Source organism: Aquila chrysaetos, chromosome W (assembly GCF_900496995.4).
Source record: "Aquila chrysaetos chrysaetos chromosome W, bAquChr1.4, whole genome shotgun sequence".
Lineage (NCBI taxonomy): Eukaryota > Metazoa > Chordata > Aves > Accipitriformes > Accipitridae > Aquila > Aquila chrysaetos.
This window is the reverse complement of record NC_054457.1, coordinates 5,673,667-5,696,298: the sequence shown is the minus strand read 5'-3', so window position 1 is coordinate 5,696,298 and position 22,632 is coordinate 5,673,667. Positions and strand designations below refer to the sequence as shown.

Sequence of the window (22,632 nt, the reverse complement as noted above, 5' to 3'; positions counted from 1 at the left end):
TTCCATTATTGCCGGGACTGGAGGTGGTAATGGTGGGGAAACAAAATCCTCCATTCTCTCCTCAATTTCTCTTAGTTTTAAACACCTCTGCCCTATGTTACAGGCTGAACAACGTCTCTTCAATTTCTCAGAATCTCTTTTTTCCTTTTCCATTGCTAGCACAAGTGGGTCTTGCGGAGCTATATTAACTCCGCACTCTCTTTGCCATTCTGGATGATTTCTCAAAGTGAAAAACATATCCGCATATATAACTTCATCCCATTTTCTCTCCCGCCTTAAAAATAACATCAGCTGTAGCAATGTGTTATAATTCAAAGTTCCATTAAAAGGCCACACTTCGCCACTGTCCAGTCCATATAAAGGCCACCACTGATTGCAATATTTAATTAAGGTCTTTTTGTCCACGCTTCCGCCTGGAGGTCCCCCGATTTCCTTCCAATGTGCCAGGATACAACCTAAGGGGCTCTTTTTCAATATTCCACCGCTCTGTTTCCCTCCCATATTACTCTCCCTGATTTCTGTCTGCCCAACCACAAATTATTTCCACTACGTACATAGCTCTCTCCCTCTTGTCCCAGGAAGTCCAGACCCAACACTTAGGACAGTCAATATCCTTTCCACAACCTATTTGCAACCTTTGTTTACACCACACACACTTCAGGATATATATAGATCTACACTCGTTTCCCGGATGCAAAAGACACCATTCATATATCCACATTTATATAATACACCAAACAGGGAACTTCTTACAATAACAACACCACAAGACAAGTAAGACAATCAAACTCAGACTTATAACTAAAATAATAATGTACGAGTTCACATCCCAAACCATCAGTGAATCAATCACACCTCATTCGTCTCCGGCCGTACCTCCCATGGAGTTACGAACTGCGGATCAGAATTTCACACACTCCCTGCAGCTGCTTCTCACTCACTCAATCATTCAATTTACCGTTTCGACACAGTTTTAACTCAGAACTCACAAACAGTATCCATAATCCAATTCCGATGGTTGTTTACCACATTCAGTTAGCCGAAAGATCAAAACCAAAAGTACATGAGTGGGCACCAAACCAAACCTAAAGTGCACAAAGTGCACAACAAAAGTGCCCAAACACGTATCAAACCAAATGCATACCAAGAGCATCGGCTACCTGGCATACGCTGTCCTGCATAAGTTAGTCTTATGACTTATGGAAAGCTTTACAAATGACCGGTCCCAAACCCAAAGATACAAAATAAAGAATACCTCACACTCCTTTAGATGGTGTCCTTGTCTGCTCCCGCAGTGATCCGAGTGAGGCGAGGAGTCCCTCCGGGAAAATCCCGGGGGTACCCTAGGGAGTCCTGTTCTCAGCGGGTCCTGCAGCCGAGCAGAGCGGGTCCCATCTGGGGTGCCAGATTGTTTCACAAATTGAGCATTCGGTGATGGAGTTCAGTATTCTTTATTGCAGCGCTGGAAGCACGGGGGATCGCTCCTCCAAACGTGCTTAACCACGAGCTTAACTGTATGGGTTAAATACATGCCTTACATACATATTCACTAGATTTCCGAGAAATGTTATGCATAGTCATTAGTTATCCGAAAAGCTATTAGCATATGTAAATGTCCTTTACGCAAGCGCACTGGAGGTCTCTGGTGGTCGTCCGGAGTCCTCTGGTGGTCGTCCATAGTCTTCCTCACTTGTCCGCTGTTTGACCCTTGTTGTATGAGTTTGCGCAGTACGCTCCTCTTCTGGGCCTCACAAACAACTTCTCTGCTTATCTCCTAACTTTAGCTCAGACATCACAAAAGACAGAACATCTCCCCTTATCACACGGGATACCTCCACAAACAAGACATATCATTACATACACAGGCTTATGCCCTTGGCTTGTCTACGTAAATCAACTTATGAAGACAATTGTTAATCTTCTAACAAATTCCGAAGTCCTTTATCTGACAATACACTGAGTCAAAGCATACGTTCTATTTCTGCATCTACTAGGCCTAGTGTCAGCCTCTGCATCAACGGCCCATTAGTCCCTGAGCTGCGATCCCCCTGCCCCCTCTCCCCCCAGTTTATATACTAGATGTGACGTCACATGGTATGGAATACCCTGTTGGCCACTTTGGGTCAGCTGCCCTGGCTGTGTCCCCTCCCAACTTCTTGTGCCCCTCCAGCCTTCTTGCTGGCTGGGCACGAGAAGCTGAAAAATCCTTGACTTTAGTCTAAACGTTACTTAGCAACAACTGAAAACATAAGTGTTATCAGCATTCTTCTCATACCTAACTCAAAACATAGCACCGTACCAGCTACCAGGAAGACAATTAATTCTATCACAGCTGAAACTAGGATAACATATATATATATATTCTTACTCTTTGTGATGATATGGTGGACCTTTCAGAGTTTTTGTGAATGCCTCTTCTCACATTTGCCACTTAGTGGAGGCAGCATGGCATGCACAATGGCCATGAGGCAGTTTTAGCAAGATTTTTGTCTTTGCCTTGAAGGACCCTCTGCTGTTGCCTCCACATGGGAAGAAATTAGGACTAGAGGCACACAGCCTATCATCAGAGCCATAAGTTATGCCCCACATAGGACGAAGGGGTGATATTAAAGGTAGATTCTTTCTGTGCCTCTGCAGGTTCCAGTACTTACGACTGGGAGAAAAACTCTGCAGTCTGCAGACCTAGAAAGGGCGGGAGGGGTGTGTGTGTGTGTGTGTGTCCCTCTCTAAAAAGGCTGAACCATCCTCAGCCTGGCTGCCTGTGGAACATGGACATATAGGACATTCTTGAATTATCTCATGTTTAAGCCAGCACACAGCTTACAGAAAAACAACCAGTGTTGACTTTAAAAAGTTCCAATGTTGGAAAAGTGATGGAATTATCCTGAATATGAATTGAATGTGTTATAAGTTCTTCTATTTTTGGAAAGACTAGTAATGTTAGTCACAGCCATAGAATTACAGTTATGAGCTCCTTACTTTTCACTAAAAAAATAATATATAGAGTCTTGTAAATTATTTTTGATTCATTATAGCCATTAGATACTTCTATGAATATAAGAAGCCTTTTTATATTGATTTCCTGTTCTACTTCAACGCTTAAACCGGCATAAAATAATATATGACTGTGATTGTTCTTATTGGCCTCTAAGTATATTTTCTTTGTTAACTTAAAGAATCAATAAAGCTTAAGAACCAAATTAATCTCTGAAGTAAATTAACTAAACCCTCTGAAGCTGCATGAGCAATGAATTTGGTATTTAATATAGTATGGTTTTGAAATATTTATCTTGATACAGACACCAATAAAAAAAGGTAGCAATTCAGTAAAACCTGACTCTAGAAGTCAGATACCATTTAATGCAAAACATCTTGTGCTTGAGATTAATCAGACCTTCTATTATGTTCCTAGTCCTGGTAGACCTTTAAAATATTGTGTGCAGCAATAATCCAAACTTATTTAAAGGTGAAACTGAAAGGAAAATTATTTCCTATTGTGGTGGGTTGACCCTGGCTGGGTGCCAGGTGCCCACCAAAGCCGCTCTATCACTCCCCCTTCTTAGCTGGACAGGGGGGAGAAAATATAACAAAAGGCTCGTGGGTCAAGATAAGGACAGTTTAATAAAGTGAAAGCAAAGGTCGCGCGCGAAAGCAAAGAAAAAACACTTCTCATCAGCAGGCGATGTCTGGCCACTTCCTGGGAAGCAGGGCTTCAGTACGTGTAGTGGTTGCTCCGGAAGACAAAAATGCCTCTCCTTCCATCTCCCTTTACTTAGCTTTTATATCTGAGCTGACGTCATATGGTATGGAATATCTGTTTGGTTAGTTTAGGTCAGCTGTCCTGGTTATGTCCCCTCCCAAGATCTTGCCCTGCCCCAGCCTGCCATTGAGGGAGGGGGCAAAAATGTTGGGGAGACAGCCTTGATGCTGTGCCAGCGCTGCTCAGCAGTAGCCAAAACACTGGGGTGTTATCAACACCTTTCTAGCTACTGATGCAGAGCACAGTTCTATGAGGGCTGCTATGGGGACTATTAACTCCATCTCAGCCAGACCCAATACAATCTCCACCCCTTATTCCATATCATTTGCGTCATGCTCAGGTCCCACATAATTTCATACAGATGTCTTCTAACCATGCCATTGTATTTAATTCTCATTACTGAAATCCCTTCTTACCAACACTTACAACTGTAACTACATACTTAAACCACTTTTATACCCAACATACAGATTTATACATTCTTATTAATTACTATCCCCTGTCCTTTAAGAGATAGATATTCCATGGGCTTCTTCCACTCCTCCAGATGTTCACACACAGGTTATGACTTGGGCCCCATCCATCAAGATGAGTGGTCAGGGCAGGAGAAGCAGTATGTTCGATTGTTGGGCACCAACACCGGCTTGGTTTGGGTCACCGATGCACTTGTCTGGTTCCTTGCGAAGTTCACTCCTTTGCAGTTCAGGTCATTCCTGCTACATTACTTCCTACAACATACAACTCACATCACAGATTATTTTTCCCTCAAGGTTAAATGTCCTTGAGGCACACATTGGGTCTCCCCATCCTTCCGCATTACTCACCAAGTACACCCAGGTCCCTGAGCAAAGACGATCCCACGAGTGGGTTTGCCTTTTCCCATGGGAGGAGAAATCCACACTGCCTTCCCCAGCCACTTCCCCATGTGCACTACGGGGACCTTATCTCCTCCCACAGTATGTAGGGGTTTTGTTTGGGCAGGACCAGGACGGTTAGCAGATCCTCTGGTGTTAACTAGCCAAGTGGCTTCTGCTAAATTTGTATCCCAATGCTTCCATGTCCCATTGCCTAGCGCTCTCAACGTAGTCTTTAACAGTCCATTATATCTCTCAATTTTTCCAGATGCTTGCGGGTGATAGGGTATGTGGTACACCCACTCAATGCCATGTTTCTTTGCCCAGGAGCTTATGAGGTTATTTTGGAAATGAGTCCCATTGTCTGATTCAATTCTTTCTGGGGTACCATGTCGCCATAAAATTTGCCTTTCGAGGCCTAAGATGGTGTTTCGGGCAGTGGCATGGTTTACAGGGTATGTTTCTAGCCAACCAGTAGTTGCTTCCACCATCGTGAGTATGTAGCGCTTGCCTTGGTGTGTTCGTGGCAGTGGTCCGATGTAGTCAATTTGCCAGGCCTCGCCATATCAAAAACCCAGCCAGCGCCCTCTGTTCCAGGGAGACTTTACTCTGGTGGCTCGTTTGATTGCAGCACATGTTTCACATTCATGAGTGACCTGTGTGATGGCTTCCATGGTCAGGTCCACCCCTCGATCACGAACCCACCTATATGTTGCATCTCTCCCTAGATGTCCCGATGTCTCATGGGCCCATCGAGCTACAAATAGCTCACCCTTACGCTCCCAGTCCAGGTCCACCTGAGCTACTTCTATTTTGGCAGCCTTGTCTACCTGTTCATTATTTTGATGTTCTTCAGTGGCACGGCTTTTGGGCATGTGAGCATCTACATGACGTACCTTTAGAGCCATGTGTTCTACACGGGCAGCAATGTCCTGCCACAATGCTGCTGCCCAGATGGGTTTACCCCTGCGTTGCCAATTGGTCTTCTTCCACTGCTGTAGCCACCCCCATAGGGCATTAGCCACCATCCAGGAGTCGGTATAGAGGTAGAGTACCGGCCACTTTTCTCGTTCAGCAATCTCTAGGGCTAGTTGGATGGCTTTCACTTCTGCAAACTGACTTGACTCGCCTTCTCCTTCAGTGGCCTCAACGACTTGTCGTGTGGGACTCCACACAGCAGCTTTCCACTTTCGATGGTTCCCTACCACATGACAGGATCCATCAGTAAACAAAGCATAACGCCTTTCGTCTTCTGATAACTCATTATATGGTGGTGCCTCTTGGGCACGAGGCACCTCCTCAGGCAATGCTCCAAAATCTCTGCCTTCTGGCCAGTCCATGATCTCTTCCAGAATTCCTGGGCGGTTAGATTTTCCCAGTCGAGCCCGTTGCGTAATCAATGCTATCCACTTACTCCATGTAGTGCTGGTTGCATGATATGCAGAGGGGATGTTTCCTTTGAACATCCAGTGTAGCACAGGCAATCGTGGTGCCAAGAGGAGATACGCTTCTGTACCAACAACTTCGGAAGCGGCTCGAACCCCCTCGTATGCTGCTAGTATTTCTTTTTCAGTCGGGGTGTAGTGGGCTTCTGATCCTTGATACCCCTGGCTCCAAAACCCTAATGGTCGACCTTGGGTTTCTCCTGGTGTTTTTGTGCCAGAGGCTCCAGTTGAGACCATGCTCCCCAGCTGCAGTGTAGAGTACATTTTGTACATCTGATCCTGTCCGGACAGGCCCAAGAGCTACTGCACGAGCTATTTCCTGTCTGATCTGCTCAAAGGCTTGTTGTTGTTCAGGGCCCCATTCAAAATAGTTCTTTTTCCGCGTTACTCGATAGAGAGGGCTCACAAGCTGACTATAACCTGGAATATGCATTCTCCAGAACCCCACAAGGCCTAGGAAAGCTTGTGTTTCCTTCTTGTTAGCTGGTGGAGACATAGTTGCTATCTTGTTGACCACATCCATAGGGACATGACGGCGTCCATCCTGCCATTTTATTCCCAAGAACTGAATCTCCTGTGCAGGTCCCTTGACCTTGCTTTTCTTTATGGCGAAACCAGCTTTCAGAAGAATCTGAATTATTCTTTTTCCCTTCTCAAACACTTCTTCTGCCTCGTTGCCCCACACGATGATGTCATCTATGTATTGTAAATGTTCAGGGGCATCGCCTTGTTCCAGTGCCGTTTGGATTAGTCCGTGACAAATGGTAGGGCTGTGCTTCCACCCCTGGGGCAGTCGATTCCAGGTGTATTGGACACCTCTCCACGTGAAAGCAAACTGTGGCCTGCACTCTGCTGCCAAAGGAATGGAGAAAAACGCATTGGCAATATCAATTGTAGCATACCACGTGGCTGCCTTTGATGCCAGTTCATATTGGAGCTCTAACATGTCTGGTACAGCAGCACTCAGTGGCGGTGTCACTTCATTCAGGCCGCGATAATCTACTGTTAACCTCCACCCTCCATCAGACTTTTGCACTGGCCATATAGGACTATTAAAAGGTGAATGAGTCTTGCTGATGACTCCTTGGCTCTCTAGTTGATGAATCAGCTCATGGATGGGAGCCAGGGAGTCTCGGTTTGTCCGATATTGCCGGCGGTGCACCATCCTGGTAGCGATTGGCACCTGCTGTTCTTCAACTCGCAGCAATCCCACAATGAAGGGATCTTCCGAGAGGCCAGGCAGGGTAGATAGCTGTTTGATCTTCTCTGCGTTTACAGTGGCTACACCAAAAGCCCATCGGTACCCCTTTGGGTCCTTGAAGTACCCTCTCTTGAGGTAGTCTATGCCAAGGATACAAGGGGCCTCTGGGCCGGTCACAATGGGGTGCTTTTCCCACTTGTCCCCTGTCAAGCTCACTTCAGCCTCCAATACAGTCAATTCTTGGCATCCCCCTGTCACTCCAGAGATCCAGATGGGTTCTGTGCCCCTGTACCCTGATGGCACCAGCGTACACTGTGCACCAGTGTCTACCAAAGCCTTATACCTCTGTGGGTCTAATGTGCCAGGCCATCGAATCCACACAGTCCAGTATATCCGGTCATCCCTTTCCTCCTCCTGGCCGAAGGCAGGGATCCTCTATTGCTGTTCTTCATCAGAGTATTCACTGTCTGACCCTTGCGGTGCCAGACCAGAAGTCCCCTCACCAGAATCAAGGGAGGTGGTTTCAGTTCTTCTATGCCTGGAGGATCGCTGATTGCTTTCTTGGGCCTCTACAGCAACGACACTGACAGCCTTCTTCTTGGGTGACCCCTTCTTAACAGCTGTCTTCCCTCTCAGTTCACGTACGCGGGCTTCCAGCTTAAAGGTGGGTTCACCATCCCACTTCCTCATGTCCTCCCCTTGGTCACGCAGGAAGAACCAGAGCATACCACGTGGCATACGCCTTGGGCTCCCTTTCCCTCTGACCGGAGCAGGAGAGGACTGATTTCTTGGAGCATCCCTAACAGCCAAGGCACTGTCCTGTAGGGATGAGGAGACACAGAGATTTTCTTCAAAGTTTTGGAGCCAAGATGACACTTTCTCCACAGTTGGTGTTTCCATATCTGGGCAATACATTGCTGCCAAGCTGTTAGAATACGACGCTGGGGCACCTTGAATCACCTTTCTCCACATAGCCCGTGTGCACAGGACATCCTCTGGATCTTTTGAGACTTCCTCATCATCTAGATCACTGTAGATGACTTCCACCACTGCTAACTCTCTCAGGTACTGGATGCCTTCATCTGCGGTAGTCCACTTTTCTGAGGAATTCACAAGATCTTCCTTGAATGGATATCTTGCCCTCACACTTGAGAGGAGCCGGCTCCAGAGACTGCAAATTGCTGCTTCTTTTCCAATTCCTCTTTCAATTCCCCGGTTTCTAGCGAGGGATCCCAGCTGTTGGGCTTCCTTGCCTTCCAGTAGCTGACTGTCGGCCCCATTATCCCAGCATCGGAGCAGCCAGGCAGGGATCCGCTCACCTGGCTGGCGGCTGTAGTCTTTCCGCAAGTCCCGAAGTTCTGAGGACGTCAGGGACCGGGTAGTTTCCGCTTCCTGTTTAAGTTCCCTCACTCCTTCCTCCAATTTCTTTATTGAAGGACCAGGTTCTAGATTAAGCCTTTCCTCTTCTTCTTCTTCCCTCACTAATCGATGGTATGGACCTGTTGATCTCCTTATCCATTGTTTCTTTTTCACTACTGGGGCAATTACTGTGGTGGTTGTTGTTGTTTGGGTCCCTATCTCAAGCATGGTGTCCTCAGATGCAGTCTGGGTCCCTGCCTCAACCATGGTCCTCTGAGAGTGTTGAACTATGGCTCGGTAGGCATAGGCCAAGCCCCAGTACAGTGCGAGAAGCTGCTGGTTTTCATTGGGATAGGCAAGGCACCCTTCTATCAGGTGGCGCGCCAGTTTGCCAGGGTTACTTGCCTGTTCAGGTGTAAAGTCCCAGATTATGGGAGGTGATAACCGTCCTAGGAATCTGCCCAAATCCTTCCATATACCCTGCCACCCAGGGACCGGTCGCTCGAGGGCACATTTCAGTATTGCCTCACCCGAAACTTGTCTTCTCTTATACCAGGATGAGACCAGATTCCACAATACCCATAATACACCACCAGTATTAATTATTAGTATTGAACAACTCACATAAGGGTGAACAAGGACCTCAGGAGCCTGCATAATAAAACCATTCACATCAATGCCTGGTAGGGAGAGGGAGATGTGTTCCCTCATCTCCTCCACAAGACAGCTTCCACAACACAGCAAAGCCATCAGTGCCAGGACAAAGCACATAGATATTATTTGTATTAGCATGTTCCCGAGTTCCTTCATTCTCCCCACAAGATAGCTCCCGCAGCACAAAAAAACCATCAGTGCCAAGGCAAAGCACACAGCCATTATTTGCATTACCATGTTCCCAAACTCAGCAAGGTAGAGATAAGCAAGCAGCCAACAAGCTCCGTGACCTGCACAGGAGCTTGCCACTTAATAACTAGCTAAGGCACGCTTAATGCAAAACTGCCGTTGTCGTGCCCCACGTTGGGCGCCAAAAAGGACTGTGGTGGGTTGACCCTGGCTGGGTGCCAGGTGCCCACCAAAGCCGCTCTATCACTCCCCCTTCTTAGCTGGACAGGGGGGAGAAAATATAACAAAAGGCTCGTGGGTCAAGATAAGGACAGTTTAATAAAGTGAAAGCAAAGGTCGCGCGCGAAAGCAAAGAAAAAACAAATGATATTATTCTCTACTTCCCATCAGCAGGCGATGTCTGGCCACTTCCTGGGAAGCAGGGCTTCAGTACGTGTAGTGGTTGCTCCGGAAGACAAAAATGCCTTCCCTTCCGCCCCCCTTTACTTAGCTTTTATATCTGAGCTGACGTCATATGGTATGGAATATCTGTTTGGTTAGTTTAGGTCAGCTGTCCTGGTTATGTCCCCTCCCAAGATCTTGCCCTGCCCCAGCCTGCCATTGAGGGAGGGGGCAAAAATGTTGGGGAGACAGCCTTGATGCTGTGCCAGCGCTGCTCGGCAGTAGCCAAAACACTGGTGTGTTATCAACACCTCTCTAGCTACTAATGCAGAGCACAGTTCTATGAGGGCTGCTATGGGGACTATTAACTCCATCTCAGCCAGACCCACTACACCTATGCAGTTAGCAATTTCTGTGTATCATGCAATAAATATCAGGTTATAGCTAAGAAAAATTAAAAATTCTCTGCAAGCATACCTTCTTCTCCTTAAAATCCTTCTTTCACCTTCTTTTAATTGTGATGAAAGAATAAAAGTGTGATAAATACTTCTGTACATTATTTTATTAAAGAGTCTTCTTAGAAAATATAGCTTTCAACTGTACCCTGGAGAAGACAAAGAAAAAAATAATTTCAGTAGATCACTTCAGCTCTTCAGGTTATGATGTTCTTCAAAACACATCATGATTTCTATTAAATTATATGAGCCATTTTAATAAGGAGCTTACCTTTCCAACTCTCTTGATTACCTCCCTGCTTCACATGAAAAGCATAAAGAAAAGAGATTATTTCTCTTTTTTTGCAGAAGAAGACAAAACAATTGGCAAGTTTTAACTTAGAACACTGCATGAAACTGTACCTCAGAAAGCTGAACATAGCGTCAGGATGTCTCCTTTACTGAAGTTAAAACCTGCTAAACTTTTCTGCCTATGCATTTGCCCAGATGTCAGAGTCCAATGCTCTCTGACTAGGTTCTTTTAGATATTCCATGCATGGAGGGTGTAATGTTTAATATCAAATTTATTTATTTGAAGACAGTTGATGTTACACAGGATTTCTGATTTAGCAGAGTGATACAAAATATACTGCATAACACAATACAAACGTAAGTTACACTTAGCGAAAGATAGCAATTGCAATACACAGTTCAAGCATAATACCAGTGTGATCTCCATTACTGGTCTCTATAATATGCTCACCATCACAATGCTGGGCATCCCCAATCGCCAGAAAAGAATATGTGGGTTGAAGCCAGCTCAAGTCCATTGCTCTCTTTGAAACTCTTTTGTTAGTTGTCTAGTTTTTATATTCTATGTTGGGCTGAGCCACATATTCATTCCCCCCATGCTGGTCTGGCTAACTCAGGGAGACATTCACAGTCTTTTAATGAACTCAGGGAGATACATTTACACCACCAGTTGATCCACTCAACTGACATAGCTGTTTATCTAAAACAAAGGTCACCCTCCCATCCCCTTAGTGTTGAGATAAAGTCAGCTTTCTTTGCAACAGCTGTGGTCAGTCACACCCTGCCTTATTCTCTGAGCTTCATGGGCACATCATGTGTCTCATCTCCTCTGAGCTTTCTTCCATTTTAGGGGATTTTTGGTCAGTCACACCGGATGAGCTAAGAATGCCAAATACCCCACATTACATTCCCTTCACAGAACAGGTAGATGATCTCTTTTTTTCTGATAGCTCCACAAAATGCTAGTATCTATTTCTTGGCCCTGTGTGCCCCTCTTCTCCCTGTTTGTGTTGATCAAGGTCAATGCAGAGGCCCTTGACCGTCCTTCCTCTGTGTGCAATCTTGTACAATTTCTCTGTCCTTTCCATGCTCACACCTTAGTAGCTGACACATCCCCCTGATGTAAAGAACATGACTGTAATCTGCATAGTTTGTGCCAAGGACCTTTTAATTACTATTCTGATGAAACCTGAAAGAGTTTTTTTCTTTTTTTCTTTTTTCTTTTTTTTCTTTTTTTTTCTTTTTTTTTTTTTTAAATACTATAAGGGGACTAGTATTTCAGAGCTTTCATGGCATCAGAAGCATGTGTAATGTTCCGCCAAATTAGTTCCAAGACCTGCCAACTCACATGATTGGTCTTTAAAATTATGTCATTCTGATTATTACCTTGTATTTATCTATTTGTTAGATATTGATAAGATCTTCAACTACTGCTAACTCAGGAAATCAATGATATGTACCTCATGAAGACTTATAGAGGGCATAATGTACACTTTCTGAGAGACTGCATGTCACAGGACTAGAAACTTCTGTTTCTATTCTGTTTTTTATAGACTAACAAGCATCACAAAATACAGAATTTTACAGTTGTTGTTTTAATTTGATTTTTTAGCTCTGGAATCCCAAAAGATTTTGACCATTAATATGATTCCCAATTTCTCAGTTTAGTCATTCAATTTTGTTATTGATCACTAGCTGGATACACCAAGCCTCAAACTACCAAAATTAGTGCAGCAGACAGAAAACATTAAGATAATGATAATGACAATAAGCTGGTTTTTAGAGAGAATTTCACAAAATAGCTAAGACAATCCAAGCACGTCTGACATTGAATAGAATGTCAAAACAGAGAACCTTTCTAATTTCATGTCTGCTTTTTAATTGCAAAGGAGAGCTTCCAAATTGTCTGTCCAAAAGATGTCCAAGTGATTCTTTTGTTCTTTTACCCTTGTAAGACATGAATTTCAAGTATGAGAAAAGCTTTGTATCTGAAATTTTCCTTATTATGCCCCTCTTCCTTCCTACAGGTCCTTCAAGAGTCTCTCAACCCTGCAGATGGTTCCTATTAAATACTAACTGTGGTATCATTAACATTTTCCAGTTAAACAGTCCAAAGACAAACATCATCCTTTAATTGCTTTTTAAAAACCTTAATCAAATTACTCTATGTAATTGGGTGAGGGGTTGTGTATTCCTTTTGATGGTATCCTCCATGCAATAGATGTAAACAATGTATGTTGAAACGGTGCTGGCTTACTGCAGTTTTCTAGTAATGGTACTAAAGCAGGAAATTTCTGAATTACTTTATCTGCTGAGAGAGGGGGAAATTCCATAGACTAACCTGGTTTATACTATTCCTTTTAAAATTCAAAAACAACACTTCAAAGATTAATAGATCTAATAAAAACATTGCAACCCCACAGCTTCTATACATTAATATGACAAAGATTGTTTTTATTCTAAAAAGAGAAGACAGAAAAAATACATTGAAAATTAGTTAGATAATTCAGTAATTGCCCACTGATACAAAATTCAATCAATCTGAATCACTTAATTTTTATTATCATGACAGATGTTATATTATTTTTTATTTGGGTAACACTGTAAATCAAAACAGTGCCTACAAATTCATTAAAGAAAAGCCCTTTGCTAAGCAACTGACAATATAATTTGGATTGATGTTTAGGAAACAGCACAAGGTTAAAGGAAAATAATAGAATGGAACTCAGTAGTGGAAAATTCCTGACAAGAAAGTATTTTGAAGGAAAGAGGAATTTAAAGTGACAGGAAAGAGAGCATATGGAACAGAACATCTATACCATATTATAAAGTATCTGAAGAGTAATTGTACTCCAAGATTTAAAGTGTTTCTGATAAAAGCCAAATCTTCTGACTGCTTTGAGAGCAATGGGAACAATCAAGTTAAAATAGAGAAAATCACAAACTACAGGGATACAAGATCTGATGTTGAACCAAACAAAACTGGAATTTAAGTGGTAAAGGACAGTACTGGACAAGAAGAACAAGGCTGAGAGCAGGGAGGTAAGAGCATAAATAAAGAAGAAGTGAGAGGAGGAAGAAGAGTAAGGAATAGAGGTAAAGAGAAAACATGCTATTTTTAATAGGACTTGAGAATAAATTATATATTGTAACAGTAAGAACTGAACCCTTCATCTGCTATTCAACTACTCATGTTTGGATGCATCTTCACTGCCTTTCCATTCTCTGTCCATATGATACATATTCTGTGATCCAAAGTTATATGTGGGTATGCAGTTATGCCTGCTTTACCCCTGGAATTTCTTTTATACTGAAAGAGTCTGTTTAGACTGGCTTTCTGCCCAATCTTGGAGCAGAGCAAGGCAACTTGAATATCAATTTGATCCGTCAGGTCTTTTGAGAGAATCAACAGAGCACTCAGTAAAGTGGCAGATATATATGATGTTTGTGTACATGCAGGTAGCAAAGCAGCTAATGAATTACACACACACACACACCCCCCCCCCCCCTTCTGCTGCCACCACAAAAGCAGAAGTTCAGGTAAGGTAAGTGAGGGCAACTGGCTGTGCTGACATCATTAAGGGAAAAAGCAGTCACCTTCTGGCAGAGAGCCAAAGAACTTGGAAGAGGATTAAAAACCCATATATGTGCTCAGGCTGAGTGGTTTGACTGGCCTGTAAGCAGAACAGCTGGCTCATCCCCTAAGATGAGAGGACAAGACAGACAGCAAAGCAGCCAAAAGATTGATCAGCATTTCAGAGGAGGATGAAGGATCAGTGTAATGGTCTACCTAGTTGCACAGCTTGGTCAAGGCATGAGACCAATAATAGGTAAAACAAAAGCTCTGTGTGCAAGCAAAGCAAAATAAGGAATTCATTCACTACTTCCCATCGGCAGGCAGGTGTTTAGCCATCTCCAGGAAAGCAGGGCTCCATCACGCATAATGGTTACTTGGGAAGACAAGTGCCATCACTCTGAACGTTCCCCCTTCCTCCTCTTTCGCCCAGCTTTTATTGGTGAGTGTGACGTCATATGGTATGGTCAGTTGGGGTCAGCTGTCCCAGTTGTGTCCCCTCCCAACTTCTTGCGCACCCCCAGCCTACTCGCTGGTGGGGCAGTCTGAGAAGCAGAAAAGGCCTTGACACTGTGCAAACACTATTTAGCAATAACTAAAGCATCCCTATGTTATCAACACTGTTTTCATCACAAATCCAAAACATAGCCCCATACTAGCTACTATGAAGAAAATTAACTCTGTCCCAGCCAAAACCAGTATTCTTGGTTTTGCCCTTAATCCAGCAGAAAAATATTTTTATTTTGTTGCTGACTTTGGAGCCACTTCTTCAGCATACAGGTGCCCCAAGAAATCTGATTGGAAGTCAGACCCAGGAATCCCGATTGCCCATTGCAGCTCTCTCTTGGGTTTGCTCTGTAGTTGGGGGCATTTGCTTCTACTTCTCTGTCTCCATGTCTTCACACCAGAAAAATGTGAAGGATAATATTCATCTCTCTTGCAGGTGTTTTCTGATGCTTACTTCAGTAACACTTTTGAAAAATGCAAAGGGATCTGAAAACACTACATATTGTTAACTCTGTTGCTTTACATTAGAAAGCCTCATGTCTACAACCGTTATATTCAGTGTACAGAGGGTGAGTTTAGAGTGTAATTAATTTCATAAAACCAGCAGTGCAAGCATTTCCAAGCAATATACAGAACAAAAAAAATTAAGGTTGGCCTATACATTCCTTGGAACTGGTCCCTAAAGTCCTTCAAATGCCTTTGTATGTATATCTATATACATACATATATGTATAGGCAGACATACACAAGGGAAAGAGAGCAAGACTATATATTATGTACAGTATCTAATAATGTTAGGTAATGTTAGGTAATGTAAACAGCAAGGGACCATTCTTAAATCCTCTGGTTTGTATATGAAAGTATTGTGAATGGGAGAAAGAGGAGGAGGAAAACACAATTTGACAGCAATCTGACCTCAGTTTGCACTGAACATGTCTAATGGTTGCCTTCAGTGTGCTTATGTTCAGGAGGACAGGGATGGACTAAGTCAAGGCAAAATGCATCTCAATGTATTTATACTCCTTACAATTTGTAGAGTGCTTAAACATTACACTGAGATAGGAGCATCTCAATGTAATGTTTAATGTTACTCTGGGGCAGAGGGAGTGAATGCCGAGCATGCTCATGTGACTGCTGTTGCTATGATACAAGTTTAAAGTATTTCTCTTTTTTTTCCATTTCTTTTTCCTCTCTCCCACTCTCTGCTTCCCCCCTTCCCCCCACCCCCTCTTTTTTACCTATTGCTCTGGCTGAGTGGAGGAGCTGGAGAAAAGCAGTGCTGATGAGGGGCTGGTTGGACTCACTTTACAGGGGATGGCTTTGCATGTTGATCAGAGTTGCTAATGGGGCATATGAATACCCAAGGTTCACATCTCATTGCCATGGCAAGCCAGATTTCTTCATATGGACTGGGTGCATTCGTGTCAAGGAAAGGGATTTCAATTTTAATATACTCTAAACAAACTTCCTCCCCAACACCAGACTGGGTGTCTCAGAAAGTAGTTCCCCAGGCTGTTCTCAATGTAACTATCTACAATTCATCAGATACCTTAATCTGCAAGTTTTTCAGAATGTTGTTTTGGTTACAGGTTCTTCACTGCTGCTCATCTGCTGTTATTGCACAAAAACTGCCAAAAGCTGCCTTTTATAGATAAAAAATAATCTGGATTAGTTTCCAGACATTCTCTAAAGAAGTTATACAACACATAAGCTCCAAAAAGCAAGTTTTGTTTCCATGGCTGTTTCTGTACAGGCATTTGTCTACTTTTATCCACATATGATTTGTTTTCCTGAAGAAAAAAAAAAATCAAACAATTCAAACGCACATTTTAAATGAGTGGGTTTAAGAGTCAGGAATAGATGCTTTATTTTACACAGGGCTTCTAGTGGTTCAGTGTGGCTGAACACTTCCCTTTTCTATTGCTTAACATGAAGAGTAATCTGAAAGAGAAATAAGCAGGTTTAGCAACTAACTGTCATTTAATTTGGCATTTCTTTTTAAATTATCCCTATATTTCTAAATGAAGATGTTGAACCTGTATAGTTGCTATTCAATATGCTCGTCTGCTAATTTAAATGGTAATGTTAATGTGAATAGGCTAATATCTCAAACCCACACTGTTCAGTAATCTGCAACATCCAATACTTTTATCTCCTCTTCTCTCCTTAGCACTGCAGTGATAACACCAATCATTGCCAATCAGATATGAATATAGTAGGTGCTTGGAAGAGAGGCTACACTGGAAAGAATGTTGTGGTCACTATCCTGGATGATGGCATTGAAAGAAACCATCCAGACTTGATGCAAAATTATGTGAGTCTCTGTAATATTCCAGATTTGCTGCTTTATTATTACCCTGCAATTAATTTGCTGCTCATAGAAAGACAATCATGTTCAAGTTACTGAAGGAGGAGGGAGGAGGGTTCATATTCCTCAAATAGTAACACCAATAGGAGGAAAACATTCTTCCAGGAGGAAAACAGACAGTTTTTGGTAATCAGTATTTTTTTAGTTAAAACTATATGCAGTCTTAATGTCTTTAATATATCTGTATGCCTTTCATAATTGAGTCCATTTCTGAAGGGTTGGAACCAATTGTGTGATGTTCTTTCTCTTCTCTGTGATTTTTTTACTTAATATCCTCACATCCTGAACACTCTGAGAAGTTAGGAATGGAATACACTGGTTTTGAGTTAATGCATGCAGCTCAAGTCCATTTTTGGTCAAAATGTTTAGCTAGCAAGACAGCAGCTCTTCTCAAAGACTGTAATTTTAAGCATATCCTCCCATGAATTTATTTTTAATTTTATTTTTAATGTTTATTTTTATTTTTTGTCTTAGTGCTAGAAATAAGATTAAAGGAAAAAGACATGACTTGTGAGTCACTCAAAAATAGGTGTAGAATATTTTGAGGTCTTTCTAGTAAATCTCTGTTAACTCCAGTGAGCCCCCTCCCTATTTGTAACAGGAGAACTGTATCCTTTGTTTACTGTGTCCTATGTTTCATGTAGCCTCAGAAGGTTTTTGTTTGATGTAGTTCATCACATTTAAATGATTGGTTTAATATACCTTTGAAAGATTGTGTAATGTGAGGAGAAGCTGCTTCTCTAGTGGGTGATTTCTTGGTTTAGTGCCACACTTTGAAGCTGTTTAGAATGTTAGGGTTGTGCTTTGCTGGAGTGATTATTCCTGTGGTTCAGGAATAGGCATTACCTGAAAGCACATGACCTTAAGGACCTTATTATTTTTCTGAAATTAAATATGCAAGCTGTACATTCACACAAGGTAAGAAAACAAACAGATATGTTTGGGCTGAGTCAGATTGGTGAAGATAACACACACAAGGCATGTATATACCTTCAGGCCCATTACAGACATAGATCTTGTAAAAGGGCCTTGAACACAGGCTTTGTGCCAGGGAGCATATCGTCTTGACAGAGCATTCAAGAGATGAAGGTGACAGTACCGACATTAACAACCCATCAAAAGCTACAATGGTTTCCACAGTTCTAAAGCTATTTATTTAAAATTAGTCACACTTATATCTGTATCCTTCCCTATTGCGCATGGAACTCAGCTTTGAAATACATTACTGCATAAGCACAAATGACAGGATATTGACCTATTTATCAACGTATGCTTAGCTTGATCCTAATGCATGACACATCTTTCATTTTAAACTCTAAAGTCATTTAAACAAACCAAATACATTTTTGCCTCCTCATTGAATGATTACAGGTGTCACTTCATCCCAGTACTGTCCTTCCACTCAATTCAAAGTAGCTATTTATTCCCTTACCACCTTCTCTCTCCTTTTCCTCATGCCAACAAGGAATTCCTCCAGAGCAATTCACATTGCTTGCTTGATGCCTTCTATATGATAGATTATTGCTGGTGTGGCTGCAAACAGGAATATTTGAGGTGGATGTGGAAACTGGCTTTGAACAAAGAAGAGATTAAGAAGAACTGCTTTCCATGTCAATATACCACACACTACCACATTAATTAAGAGGAACCCTACAAACCCACAGTTATTTGCTCTATAAACTATTTTCAGCTCTAAGAATCTCAGTAAATGTAAAATATGGAACAAAAATATGCAGATATTTTGCATATATTTGAACCCTCCCAGCCAATTAAGGGATGTTTAGAGAGACACTTTTTTCCAAATGGGAATGTACTTTATGTTTCATTTCAAACTGTATTTTAATAAAAATATTATTAGGATAGTGATATTATTCTTTTTCATTGAAACAATGACTGAAATTTCAGTCATCATCTTGCAGATAATTTCTTGAATCTTGAAACATTTAGCAAAATCCTGATTTTAAGAATAAACACTCTTAATTTCTGAAAGTTTCTTAGAAGGAATATAGTCTTTTGGTTTAATGAAACACCTCTCTCTACTTCCTCACAGACATTGGAACTATGCTTTTTCAGGGCATTTATTATCTTACTCCCTTTTCAAAAAATAAAATATGTAAATCCTATAATTATTAAATATATAATCCTTTCCTAAAATATGCAATCATCATAAAACCACAGGAATGTTAGCCTAATTGCTCTCTTGTAGAAACCTGCTGAAGAATGTATAGGCCACATGAGTCAACAGCTAATTAATGAGCAACTGGTTTTCTTTCTCCTGTTGGCTACAGGATTCACAGGCCAGTTTTGATGTCAATGGAAATGATTTTGACCCTATGCCTCGGTATGATGCCAGCAACGAGAACAAGTAAGGCACTACGACATTCATGACATTTTCAATTTAGTTCATCAAGTAGAATGCACCAATTCTGCTATGAAATTCTAGCAGTCTTGAATCTTCATAAAGCAGTAGGGATTTGCATTTCAAACCCTGTAAAATATGTATTTATGTTACTCCCATGCACACTGCATGATACTTTGAATACATTTGGACTCATCTGAAAATGCATAAAAATTAGTTTGAGAGTTCCGGGCATGTGAAATGAACCATTTTTAAACCCTTTGGGATGCAGTAAAGGGTGAGTCTTACCTTTTTTTGATATCTCTGAGTTACTGGGGTTTTTTATGTGTGAGAACTGACTTAGCTTCTGACTCTATTGAACTTTATAGATTTTGTGCTTTGAAGAAATACACAAGTTAATGGAGATTTTACTCTCTAGCCATTTATTTTAAACTAATGGAGATTTTACATGCGGAGGTTTGCTAGACACTGTATAAAAACCAGAAATAGCAATTCTTTCTGATTACAATGTCTGTGGCTGATGACTAGTTAGATATATCTGTATGAGTGATATATTACTCCTTCAGCAGAGCACAGCTTCCTGGTATTTGTCATTCCAACTCTGCTCTTCTTTGGATGTGTGTGGTAGGTTGACCCTGGCTGGGCGCCAGGTGCCCACCAAAGCCACTCTATCACTCCCCCTCCTCAGCCGGATGAGGGAGAGAAAATATAACAAAAGGCTCATGGGTCAAGATAAGGACAGTTTAATAAAGTGAAAGCAAAGGAAAACAAATTATGTTATTCTCTACTTCCCATCAGCAGGCGATGTCTGGCCACTTCCTGGGAAGCAGGGCTTCAGTACGTGTAGTGGTTGCTCCATAAGACGAAAATGCCCCCCCTTCCATCTCCCTTTACTTAGCTTTTATAGCTGAGCTGACGTCATATGGTATGGAATATCTTTTTGGTTAGTTTAGGTCAGCTGTCCTGGCTATGTCCCCTCCCAAGATCTTACCCAGCCCCAGCCTGCCATTGAGGGGGCGAAAATGTTGGAGAGACAGCCTTGATGCTGTGCCAGCACTGCTCAGCAGTAGCCAAAACACTGGTGTGTTATCAACACCTTTCTAGCTACCGATGCAGAGCACAGCACTATGAGGGCTGCTATGGGGAGAATTAACTCCATCTCAGCCAGACCCAATGCAATGTGCTATGGTGAAGGCTGGGGGAAATGCTGGGAAGGACACCTTCCCTCAGGAAACAGGCTACCTCTCTGTCCCATTGGGTATTTAAGGGCAGTTTTTTATCAGTTACATATTCAAAATAGGCTCTTGGCATAAAGAAAATCCTTTCTGTGCAACTGCATGTATTAGAGGAAGGTAAATCCTACTATTTGTCAACATGCTGTCTGTACATTTTGTTTTGTTGAGGTTTTGGGGAGAAAGCAAGGCGGTGATTACATGGTCAGCACAAAAGGGTTGCTCCACTACTTATCTTGTGGTTGCTCATTCCTCCTCCTTTTCCCTAGCCTTTGTGCAGTTATCCAGAGTAAAGTAGTAATCTAACTGAAAACTGTGCTACCAACAACAGCAACAACAAAATTCTTTTTCAGTCAGGTACCTCATTCAGCTCAGCTTGTGGTCAGAGGAGAGCTAGATAGGCACAAGAGAGGTGGGAAAAATGAAGCATGGCCTGAACCCGTCAGTGGCGGTGCCGACTTCAGAGAAATAAGATGACTGTATGACAATGCCCCAGATGCCTACAATGGTGGTCCACAAAACTCAGTGTGATGGACAGGCAGTTGCCAGAAGTAGCTGTCAAGGAGTTTTGAGAAAAAATGTGACAGTCAGCCCCGGCCCTCTGACTACTTCTCAGCTGAGCTTCCAGCTTGCATCAAGCTCATCCTTCTCTCCTGCTGCCCCCACTCTCCACTTTGGAAACACAACCTGGCTCATCTGTGTGAAGACACTACTGTCCTTGGAGTTGGGACATGGCCAGGGTACACTTGGAGGCTTTCCAATTTAAGTGCAAATTCAGGGATTCACCTCTACTGCGTTGCGAGGAGCCATCTATCTCCAGCTGTGAATGATGGCTGAATCTTTGTCTTTAACTGGGTACTGAAGCCATCGCTTTCTCACAAAGCATGTCCAGAGAAGGTTGTTTTCCATTTTATTGCTAGTTAGAGATTAATATAGGATATAAAACTGGACAGGTTAATTTCTCTCCTAGGGCTGGGGGATTCGAATTTTCCTACTCTACCTCCCAAGTGAATACTCTCATTGCCCGGTTCCCAAGGTCCTGAGGTGAGATGTGGTGTTGGGGACGGCAGATGCTGAGCTGTACTGAGCCTCCTCAGTGTTGTCAGGAGGTAAGACATCATTCTAGAGCCAACTTTTGGACACAGAGGTAACTTGGAGCATGATTTCAGTATAAGATTACTTGGCAGCCTAACCTCTGCATAGAGGCTCAGTATTTCTGATTTGCAGATATACTAAGCCTGGTAAGCAGCACCTAAGTACCTTCAACTTTTGGGGTTGTAGCCCCTCCTTCCCTAATTCCCACTAGACTCAACAAGAATTAAATGACTGCATAGGCATTGAAAAGCCTTACTAGCATCCTGTCTATTTTTTTGTGTGTCCAAAATATCATCAGAAATCTGAATAGAATAGAATAGAATAGAATATTTTCAGTTGGAAGGGGCCTACAAGGATCATCTAGTCCAACTGCCTGACCACTTCCAGGCTGACCAAAACTTAAAGCATGTTATTGTCCAAATATCTCTTAAACACTGACAAGCTTGGGGCATCGACCACCTCTCTAGGAAGCCTGTTCCAGTGTTTGACCACCCTCTCGGTAAAGAAATGCTTCCTAATATCAGGTCTAAACCTCACCTGGCGCAGCTTTGAACCATTCCCACGCGTCCTATCACTGGATACCAGGGAGAAGAGATCAGCACCTCCCTCTCCACTTCCCCTCCTCAGGAAGCTGTAGAGAGCAATGAGGTCGCCCCTCAGCCTCCTTTTCTCCAAACTAGACAAACCCAGTGTCCTCAGCCGCTCCTCATAGGACATGCCTTCCATCCTCGTCACCAGCTTTGCTGCCCTCCTCTGGACGCATTCAAGTACCTTAACATCCTTCTTAAATTGTGGGGCTCAGAACTGCACACAATACTCAAGGTGAGGCTGCACCAACACTAAATACAGAGGGATAATCACCTCTTTTGATCGGCTGGTTATACTGTGTTGAATGCACCCCAGAATGT

General features: G+C 42.6%; 1 protein-coding gene across 1 annotated transcript in view; it reads left to right on the top strand.

Moving 5' to 3' along the window:
* LOC121232763 (proprotein convertase subtilisin/kexin type 5-like) overlaps positions 1-22,632 on the top strand; it is a 306,293-nt gene that overhangs the window by 124,361 nt on the left and 159,300 nt on the right. Inside the window, exons 4-5 of the mRNA XM_041121183.1 lie at positions 16,841-16,984; positions 19,327-19,403. Of these exons, the coding sequence (XP_040977117.1) occupies positions 16,841-16,984; positions 19,327-19,403 (221 nt within the window). The remainder of the gene's footprint in view (positions 1-16,840; positions 16,985-19,326; positions 19,404-22,632) is intronic.